Below are 10,601 nucleotides of genomic sequence, written 5' to 3' on the forward strand. Positions count from 1 at the left end.
TAGCAGCTGCCACAGGCCATGTTAGAAGTCCCTTCGTGGCAGTGACAGCAAAGAGGAGCTGAGGTTAAAAATTTGGGAATAGGAATCTCACATGGAGCTGCCTTGTCATGGAGCTGGGTTGACTGGACATTGGCAAGCAAGAAAATTTCAAAATTTAGAATTGTTAATACAGCAGTTAGCTAACTTAAGTCAGCAAAATATGATGACACCACCCTGGGAACCCAGAAACATTGTGAAATCCAGCGTCCTGCCTGGGATGTGTCACCCCAGTCATCCAGATGCTTGGGTACCATTTTTATTACCAGGTGGATGCTGCTTGACAGGTTGCATCCTCTAGCGTCTAAATGCAGTGAGTTTTGGAGTGGAAAAGAGACTTGGGCAGTTGTGAGCTGGGACTGGTGTAATGTCCCTGGAAGGAGACCAGTGGGAGCAGAAGCCAGTGTTGGGAAGAGGGAAAAGGCTAACTGGGTGCTCATGGCCAGGAAGTCTCAGCCTTTGGGAGGCATTTCCTCCTCTCAACTGCCATTGGGGTTTTGGCTCCTAGTATACATGGCAGTCCTCGCTGGGAAGAACACATGGTAGAATATTCCTGGTATGTCTTCTTTTGGCAGCACCTGTTCCGCGAGCCTGAGAAGAGGCCCCCCACAGTGGTGTCCAATACATTCACCGCCCTGATCCTCTCGCCCCTGCTCCTGCTCTTTGCTCTGGTGAGTTGCAGTAATTAGCATGGGCAGCGTGTGTCTGATGCCAGACTCCACAGATGTAGCCGTTCCAAAGGAGACTGTGTGCTCTGGCCTCAGCACAGCTCCGAAGGGGTCCAGCAGCTGTGACCCGAACCGACGGTCCAAAATGTTTAGAATAAATAAAATTACCTACTATAGGGGACCTGCCAAAAAAAAAAAAAAAACTGATCCCTTAACAAGGGGCATGATGTGTAGCCATTATAAATGGTCAAAATATGGACACGGATGCTCCGTACAAATGTTCAGATGAAGCCAAGTGTGAAAAAAGCAAGACCTGATTCTGATAACTGTAGAAAAACTGAGTACAGTGGCCATGCATTTCAACAGCCTTTGGAGCTCGAAACTATAAACAACCTAAAGTCCTCATAAAAGCAAGTGTTAAATAAATTATGGTACATCCACACAATGGAATAATATGCAGCTCATTAAAACAATGGATAAATTTATGTACTTGTCAACTGATATGACAAGGTTGTTAAAAATGTCCTATTGAATGAAGAAGGCAAGTGGTAGGACAGGGTGTTTAGTATCATCTTCTATGTTTAAAAACCTTAAAAAGGCATTAACTATTGGTATTGGTCACCTCTAAGGAGAAGGCCTTTTAGGGAGTATAGAGAAAGGACATTTTTACCATTTTAACATGCTATTTGAATTTTTTTTTAACCGTCTCTTTTTCCCCTTGTCTCTTTTTTCCCCTTGTCTCTTTAAAATCTATAAACATAGATGCAGTTCAGAGAATTTTGAGAACCATATAGAAAACTCATCAGATCTTACTTTTGGAAAATTGTCAATGTTCCTAATCCTCTGATTTTAATAAAAGAATTATTACTCGGTCAAAATCTGAAAGGCATGCCACAAGCTTTCAGAAACCAATCCTAGGCACCTGTTATTTTGAGTAATCAGAATTTCAAAAGGCAAAGAACCCATAGTGAGCACACCTCCTCCCAGCTGCCAGTGGGTTTATCTTACCAAAACTTAGAGACACTGGCAGGGGTGCTAGTTATTTCATCATCAATACAGTTTTGGACCTTTCAGTTTCATGGCTTCACCTGTTTTAAAATAGAAAAGTTTGCTGTCATTAAAAATGATTTTCAAGCACTTTTGTGAACAGGTGTTGGAATGCCTTTCTAAAGAAAAAAAAGGAACGGTTTTTCCTTAGGACTCACAATAGGGTGGTTGTCACTTGGAGAAATTCCCTGTCCTTCAAGTATGTATGAATTTTGAAGCCCTTAGGGCTGTTTTTTGGATTAGCATGGCGCAGTGTGGGTTGCCTCCGTTTCACATTCTAATGTCTTCTTAATTTGTTTCTCCCCATCTTTCAGTGGATCCGGATTGGTGCCAATGTCTCCAACTTCACTTTTGCTCCCAGCACGATTGTCTTTCACCTGGGACATGCTGGTAAGCGCCCCAGGCTGCTAATTCCATTTAACCTCCTTTGACATTTCGCCTGCCCACGCAAAAACCCTGTTAAGTAGACCCACAACCTATTAACTATAATGACTTAATAGCATAACATTTCCCTCTTCCTCCTGGCCTTTTACAACAGTTAATATGATGATAAACCTGTTTGGCCCATCAGCTTAGAACAGCTGTCATTATATCGGGTTTCATTGTATGAGGCTGCCATTGGCAGACCATTTTACCCTCAGTTAATAGCTCTGTTCATTTCCAGAGATTACTCACTTATCGCATCTTTACGTTGAGCCATCTTCCTGGATGGAGAGCATTAATGCAGTTTCCAAAGATTATCTTCCCCCACCATATTGATCTTCACATTTGCTGGTGGCTGTGTCCGGACAGTAATAGAAAACAGTCCCTTCCACAATCAAACACGCTGTCCTGCTTTGTCCTCTAGAGAACTTAGGACCTAAACGTTACAAGACAGTAAATTCACAAATTAGTTAAGTGTTTCAGAAACTTTCCGACACTATTGGATTGGTGGCCCCTGCATTTCACCAGGACCTCAATATTCTCTTCTGATTCCTTTGACTTCTGTAGGAGCCGTCTACGTTTCTGTAGTGTTCAGATTCCTTAGGGATCCACAAATGAACCCCTTGAAACTAGGCAAATGTGTATCTCTGTTTTCCTGGGGAAAGAGAGAGTCTGTCTCTTTGATCAAAATTCTGACAATGGTCCGTGACCTCAAAAATGGCTAAGAACCTCTGCTGTAGTTCATCCATCATCCTTCTGGGCAAAATTGACAGGATGACCTTTCTCTCCAGCCCAGTAACTGAATTTGAGTGATAGCCCTCCCGGGTCAGGGAGAACAAAACCTGAATATAAATTTGTTTAGAGCCATGACTTTTTGTGCCAGAGTATCTTTTGTGCACATTCCCTCATTTGACTCATCACAACCCTGATGAGGGTGACCAGGGCAGGAGTTACGATCCTGGTTTGACGGGTGAGAGAGTTTCAGCTCAGACAAATTAAGCGGCTGTGAAGGGCAGAGGCTGGGTCAGAACCCAGGGTTCTCAGTGCCCAGACCTGAGCTGATTTTTTTGGGTAATATTTCCCTTTTTTTTAATACAGACCATTTTTAAAGTCTTTATTGAATGTGTTGCAACACTGCTTGCATTGTTTATGTATTGGTCTTTCGGCCGTGAGCCATGTGGGATCCTAGCTGCCTCATCAGGAATCAAACCTGCTCCACCTGCATTGGGAGGTGACATCCTAACCACTGGACCACCAGGGAAGTCCCTGGGCCTGAGCCCTTTGGACTAAACCCTCCTGCTGCCCTCCTTGCTTCCTTCCTAGTCTCAATGGCAAATTAGCCTTAATTTTTTTTCTATTTCTCACTTTTATTAAAAAGGAAAAGGATTTATTTCTTTAATTCTGAGGGCTTTCATTCAGAATTTGAAAAACCTGCTGAATTATTAGGCCAATAGCTGAATTATTTGGCCAATTATTAGGTTGGCCAAAAAGTTCATTGGCGGTTTTCTAGATGATGGTACCAAAAAAATCCGAATGAACTTTTTGGCCAACCCAATATAATCTAACAGTAATTTTAAAAAACAAATACAAAACCGTCATTTAAGAACAGAGATGCAAAAACGTGGAACCAGATCACTGAGATCTGGTTCTTACCTCCGGATTTCTTGGTAACCAAGACTGAGAAACAAGTATATTGAGTTACATGTTTTCTGGCATCAGAGGAAAGGAATAAAACCAGGTGGTCTATAAATACAAACCTTTTCGGGCTCCACAATTACTGGCTTCTAGTTGTCTTCTGCCCTGGGCAATGTCACTATTTGATTCAATTGGTTCTCATGACGCCTGTCCTTGTAGCTATGCTGGGGCTCATGTATGTCTATTGGACGCAACTCAACATGTTCCAGACCCTGAAGTACCTGGCCATCTTGGGCAGTGTGACGTTTCTGGCTGGCAATCGGATGCTGGCGCAGCAGGCAATCAAGAGGTAAGGCTGGGGGCAAGTCAGGGGCCCAGAGTGGTTTAGAAATATTTTTGTCAGCTCTGTCCACCCAGCTCTTAGAGTGGTGAAAAGATTCATATCCTGAGGGGCCATTGTGACACCTCAGTCCAGCCTGAAACAGAAGCCTTTTAAATCAGTTGTGATGATAAGTTTTCAATATATTAAAACCACAACAGTTTATGCCCTGACACATTAGAATGAGAGAAGAAAATAATTGCTTCGTGAAGATTAAAGTGGATCAGGACAGGTGGCAGAAGATTGTGGTTAAAGTGCTAGCAGTGTAACTGTTTTCTCCTCTGCCGCCACAGAGAATCCTTCTCCACGCCTCTCCCATACCCCAGGGAGGGACTCCTCTGTAACCCCAACAGCCTCCCAGAGCTTTTCCCCCTAAGCATGAGGTCCATTCTCTTCCCCCACAAGAAACAGCATCGGGCAGAGGCCCCTGGCAGGGAGCACCGCTCAGGGGCCCACATCATGTCCCTGAGAACCAGACAGCTTCGGTTCACACAAAGAGTCAGGGCAAAAAGTGATGACAGCTGCCTGGCAGCTTGACTTTCAAACCTGGATTAGAAGTAAATTTAAATGTCACATTGGTGTTTCTCATTGATTTGACTTTATTAGAACTTGGGTGATTTAAACCATGTAAAGGTCAATAAGAAAAGGTCAGAATTGCTTTCACCTTTGGAAGTTAACATTTTCAGACGTGCCCTGCGTTCTCTCCAGGACTCTTGCTAGAAGAGTGTAGCTTAGTACCCTTAATGTACCCTCAGTGCAGCTGCTGGTTAAGTTGGGCAGATCAACAGAGCAGCTTTCTCAGAGCCATACGGGTGGGAGAGCCACATGTCTCCTTCCTGCCCAGGTATCCATTGTGAGTGTTCTGAGGGCCTCCCCAGGGATACCGGCCCAGGGTGCTCCCTGCCTCTCCCGGGGTCGCCCACATTCCGCTGGGGCTTCCCAGAGCACCAGCAGTGGCAGCTGGCTCATTTTTCAGCCCCTCCAGCAGCCTTAACTTGGCAGCTCTGTGCTGCATCTGAGAGAGAACCAGGGACTCAGCTGTTTTCTCTCAGCAGAGCCCTGTTCTCTCAGAGCAGCCTGTCTAGGCCCCGGGGAGCCAAAAGGCTGTCCTCGGCTGAGCTCTCTCTTTTCTGGGAGTTGCTCACACAAGATGAACAAGATTGAGGGGAGATGGGAGTGGAAACCATTTGATTTAGATCCCACTCAGCAGGAGTTCCTAATACAGATAAAATCAAGTACATTATCTGGGGAGGAAGACCATGGTTCTCACGCCCCCTCCATCCTATATAGAAAGTTGCAGCTGTCTGCTGCTGTCTTCACGAGTTCTAGAATCAGGCTCTGCCCCTGGGGAAAGCGGTGACATTAACAGAAACTCTCTTGGTTGGTTGTTTGCCATTTCTTTCCTCAGCTTATTTCTCTTCTTACTGTCCTTTCTTGACTCTCAAACCCTCTTTCCTTTGGCAGGATCGCTGCAGAGCAGAGCAGTAGATTGGCAAAATATAGGACACTACGGTAAAGATGAGGGGCACTCAACCCAGGAGCAGGGCCCCTTGTCCATCTTGCCCATGTCCATGCATGTCAGTTACTTCCCTATTTTCAGCGCACTTCTTCCTCCCCATCCCTCCCTACCCCAGGGCTGAATTCTGAGGCCATTTCCCCACCTCCTGGACCAGGGCAAAAGCCAAAGCCCCCTGAGTTAGCCTAGCTGGTGGTAACTTGGCAGCAGAGCAGCCTGGACCTGGCTTTGACTGTAAGGCTTCCTCCTCACTTGTGTTCCACAGGTGCTTCATAGACACAGCCCCTCTGTGTTCATAGGAGAGCAGAGTTGAGGAAAAGACTGATTTAACTTTAGGACTTCTTAAAGGGGACCCCTCCCACCCCCTACTCGGGACATCTAAATTCGTTACATGATAGTCCCATGGAAAATCCCGGCACACCTGGTCACGCTCTAGGCCTTTTTGTAGTAGTATCCTCTGGTTGGGCCAAACAGTGGGGTTTGGTAAGACACTAAATTATGAAGACTGATGGCCACAGATCAAAGCCAGCATCCAAACTCACGTTCCTAGAGCTCAGGATATGGTTCGGGGTGCTCCTTGCATGACCAAAATGCCCGGTGAAGTACCACCTGTACTCCATCTTGTCAAGTCCTCGAATGAGGATGGAGTGGAGGCAAGGTGAAAGGAGGGAAGAAGAATGTCTGATGCTTCACTGATCAGCTCCTGTAGTCCAGGGATTGGCAGGAGTTTTCTAGAAAGAGCCAGGTAGTAGTTTAGGCTTTGTAGGCCATGCAGTCTCTGTTACAACTGCTGAACTCTGCCACCATAGCGTGAGGACAGCCCGGTCCACGTAAGCAAACCAGCGTGGCCATGTTCCAGTGAGACATTATTTACAGAAACGGGGGTGGGCTTTATTTGGCCCCTGCTGCACAATGTGTTGACCCCTGAACTAGAACAAAGAGAGGGGAGGTATTTGAGTTTTCAGGTCATGTTCCCCTTTGTCCTTTGCCATGGAGATGGCTTTCCCTGCCAAAGCAATGGAGCCATCTAATTTTCACTCCTGTGGAAACAGGAGAAATTCACAAGAGCATACAATGTAGAGCCTTTGCATTGATGTGTGAACAGAAGCTGAACCATTTCATTCTCAACATAGAAAGCAACCACATTTTGATTTTTTTTCAGTATTAATTCATATACAGTAAAATTCACCCCATTTTTAGTGTATAATTCTGTGAACCTTGAAAAACGAAGACAATCTTGTAGTAAACACTATCTCAAACAAGGTACAAACTTATTTCCACCCTCTAGCAAGCTTTCATCCATGTCCCTTTGTGGTCTGTCCCTCCCTGCCCCTCCTGCCCCATTCCTCAGCATTACCCATTTGGTTTTGTCCTGAATTATAGTTGCTCTGTTTGAGATTTGCTTTCGGAACTAGTCCTGCATATTGAGCTCTTTAATTCTTTCAGACTAACTGGATTAGGTTTGTTTTTCTTGATTTTTAGATAGTCAACCCCCCACCCTACTACCCCCAAACTGTACTGCCTGAGAAAGAGGAAGGTCGCTTGATCATTTGGACATCTGGGACTTCTGATGTCGGGCCCTTGTTTTTTATTGGACAGTCCCTGGTAGCCAAGCGTTTTTGATCTGAGGACAGGTATCGATTTGATCAGGCATAACAAAGGACTATCTTCTTAGCCACAGTGGAGGCTTGTGGGTCACCACCCTTTCACCTGTTGTTATTTCATAATTATACTGTCCTCTCTGCATAAATATTTCAGAGCACACACTTACCTTTTGGCTGAACCATGTGGCTTGTAGGATCTTAGTTCCCTGACCAGGGATTGAACCCAGGCCCCCTGTGGTGAAAGTGAGGAGTCCTATCCACTGTACCGCCAGGGATTCCTGGGACACACACATGTTGATGTACCTGGGAACCTTGGAGCGTTAGCACAGAATTAGGGGCACTCGGGATGAGTTCCACGCCTGTGCGTGTGTGCCCCTTGGGGCTGTTGGTTATTGGGTTTGGAGCATGCCATTCAGCAAGACCTCCTTGTCCTCGCATCAGCCCTCACCACTGGGGACAGCTGCTTGTGAGGAGAGCGTGTGTGTGAGCCCCTCTCCTCTGCTCACCAGAACCGTCCCGATCACCTCCTGGGTGCTGTCACCCTCTGATCGCACAGATTCTGTCCAGATTATCATTTTCCTTCTTGTGTTGCCCTGTCACTTCTTGAAGTCTGGGGGAGGCTAAAGAGATTAAATGAGATTTAGATTTAATTTTTTTCGTGAAGCTTAGACATCCAGTCTGATCATTGACGAGAACGTGACCACATGGCAGGAATATGGTGCAGATTTCTATACCAAAAGGTCGGGATATCGTCTCCAAGCTACATGAGGGCCATGTGAGTCTGGGAAGTTGAAGATGAGCATTCTTTTAACCCTTCATCTAGTTGAAGTGTACACTGTCCATTTGGCCTTACACTGTGAGAGGTGTGCCTGGAATTAATTACCTCTTCTTGTGTTTTCACTTATCACGCTTACTTAGGTATCATCAGGTGTGTTTCATTGTTTAAGATGTCATCAGCTTTAGTTTGAGCTGTCTTTTCATTTTTCATGAAATGAGATGGGAAGTAAATGAGTAGGACTAAGAGAGGAATGATTATCCCCTTACAAATGGGACCTCATGGTGGGAGAGGACCTTGGTTTCTCTGTTGTCACCAAGTTAGCTGCAACGGTGAGTTGGAACCGTCGATAATTTTGTGTTTGTCTCCATTTTCTTTCAGAACAGCACATTAGTTCCAGAAAAAGGAAGGAAGTTCTGAAAGCTGAAGTGAATATTGATAAAAGGAGTTAAGGACAATTCACAGTTTGAAAAGAGGAATGAAAAACCCCTTTATTTAAAAAGAAGAAAGTCAAAATTGTGGCTATACTTTTGCTTGTTTTTCTGTATCCCCAGCACAGAGCAGGTACCCAGATACCCTGTTTCTTTGGCATGGTGCCCTAGCAAGATGCTGTGAATATTCCAACTTACCCACTTGTTGCATTGACAAGTTGAAATCTGTAATTAACCTGTTAACGGAATAAAGAGAGTAACAGGAACAAAGACCTGAGAGGGTTTTTTGGTACTTTGGGTCTGGTGGGGTCTCCAGGACACATGACTTGAGGCCTTAGTTGGAAAGTATGCTTGACATGATGGCGGGGTGATTCTCCAGGACCTTTGACATTGGTCCTGTTTTCCTAACAGAACTGAGGATTGCCTGGAAAAGCCAGCATCCTTTCTTCATGTCCAGCACTGGGTATCAGCTATGCCCTGCTGATATCTGAAGGCCCCTCTGCTTTTGCCTTCTGGAAAGTTTGGTCTTGGCATGCAGTGGGGAAGGGAAGGGAATATCTTAAGGATGAGCCCATGAGCCATCTTAGGTGCTGAGACGGACACATGCATCTTGGAAATACCCCTTTGGAGTTGTGCCCAGGACCACCGTTGCACAGAGGTCATATGGTATCACCTAGGAAAGTAATACTGAACTGTGTATTCCAAGTGTGCAAACTTCAGTGTTGGGCAAGCCTACTTCACCACAGGGTGAAGGACTTTGGGCAAGTGGCTTAATGTCACTAAGTTTCCTTTTTTTTCCTTCTGTAAAAGATAATGACAGTACCTTCTTGGATGACTGAAGGAGTTTCATGCATCTGAAATCTGGGCCTAGTACTTGGCATCTGTCCAAACTGGCCCATAGTTACACACTTGGACTCATTGCCTTTACTTCCATTAACTGAAAATAATAGACTTCCCTAGTGGTCCAGTGGTTGGGACTCTGCACTCGCAGTACAGGGGGCCCGGGTTCGATCCCTGGTCAGGGAACTAAGAGCCCACATTACCACAGCTAAGCCCGAGCACTGCAATTTCTGAGCCCGTGCATTGCAGCTGGAGAAGTCTGCGAGCTGCAGCGAAGACTCGGCACAGCCTGAATAAATAGCATAATAAACGGTGACTTTTGAAATACAGGTAATCCTCAGAGTATTTACTGACTTTGGCGTCGGGGGAGAAATGGTTTTAATCAGATTGCTTTCCAACTTAGCTGGACTTCACTACAGTGAAGGAATGGGAATTTTGATTGGGGAGAGAGGAAAGGCGATTCGGAAACTCTGGGCTAGTTCTGAATGGGATTCTGCAGGGGAGAGGCCCATATGGGCAATTACAGGACTGCCTCTAAGATGGAAAAGTGACTTCACCTTTCCCAGAGGTTGCAAACCGGTGACCCATGTTTCACTTGATTCATAATTTCTTTTTTAATTGAGTCAGTTGCTAACATTCACAAATTGAGAAAATTCATATAAAAATCCAGGTCTAGCATTTAGGATTCTCTGGAAAAAGAAAATCAGAGCTGGCAACATTGGGCCTGATTTCTGAATGGCAACCATCAGCTGAAGCTGAATAGCTCTTGCCTTTGAGTGGGGCCTGCACTCTCCAGCCAGCCATAGTCCCACCCCACCCCATCCCGGCCCCAAATGGTGTCAGTTCCACCTACCCTGGTCCTGTTCCTCCCACCAACTTCATGGGATTGGCACCTGCCTGGCTGCTGCAAACGTATGACTTGGAGACCCACTCTGATGGGAAAAAGTGATGTTGGTTTCCCACGCTGTTGTTCCGTCATTCAATTGTGTCCAACTCTGCGACCCCATGGAGTGCAGCACGCAAGGCTTCCATGTCCTTCACTATCTGCTGGAGTTTGCTCAGACTCATGTCCCTTGAATCAGTGATGCCATCCAACCATCTGTTGTCCCCTTCTCTTGCCCTCTTACCTTTCCCAGCATCAGGGTCTTTTCAGATGAGTCAGTTCTTTGCATCAGGTGGCCAAAGTATTGGAGCTTCAGCTTCAGCATCAGTCCTTCCAATGAATATTCAGGACTGATTTCCTTTAG

General features: G+C 45.6%; 1 protein-coding gene across 4 annotated transcripts in view; it reads left to right on the forward strand.

The window, feature by feature from the left end:
* RPN2 (ribophorin II) overlaps nucleotides 1-8,784 on the forward strand; it is a 50,130-nt gene extending 41,346 nt beyond the window's left edge. For 2 of the 4 annotated variants that reach the window (XM_042230364.1, XM_027977177.2), the window contains exons 14-18: nucleotides 612-707; nucleotides 2,066-2,141; nucleotides 4,029-4,158; nucleotides 5,653-5,700; nucleotides 8,465-8,784. In XM_042230364.1, coding sequence (XP_042086298.1) covers nucleotides 612-707; nucleotides 2,066-2,141; nucleotides 4,029-4,158; nucleotides 5,653-5,700; nucleotides 8,465-8,477 — 363 coding nt within the window. In that variant the 3' untranslated portion in view covers nucleotides 8,478-8,784. The remainder of the gene's footprint in view (nucleotides 1-611; nucleotides 708-2,065; nucleotides 2,142-4,028; nucleotides 4,159-5,652; nucleotides 5,701-8,464) is intronic. The other 2 variants (XM_042230365.1, XM_027977178.2) reach the window with 1 other exon arrangement.
* Nucleotides 8,785-10,601: the final 1,817 nt, after the last annotated feature.

Source organism: Ovis aries, chromosome 13 (genome assembly GCF_016772045.2).
Source record: "Ovis aries strain OAR_USU_Benz2616 breed Rambouillet chromosome 13, ARS-UI_Ramb_v3.0, whole genome shotgun sequence".
In the NCBI taxonomy this organism is placed as follows: Eukaryota; Metazoa; Chordata; class Mammalia; order Artiodactyla; family Bovidae; genus Ovis; species Ovis aries.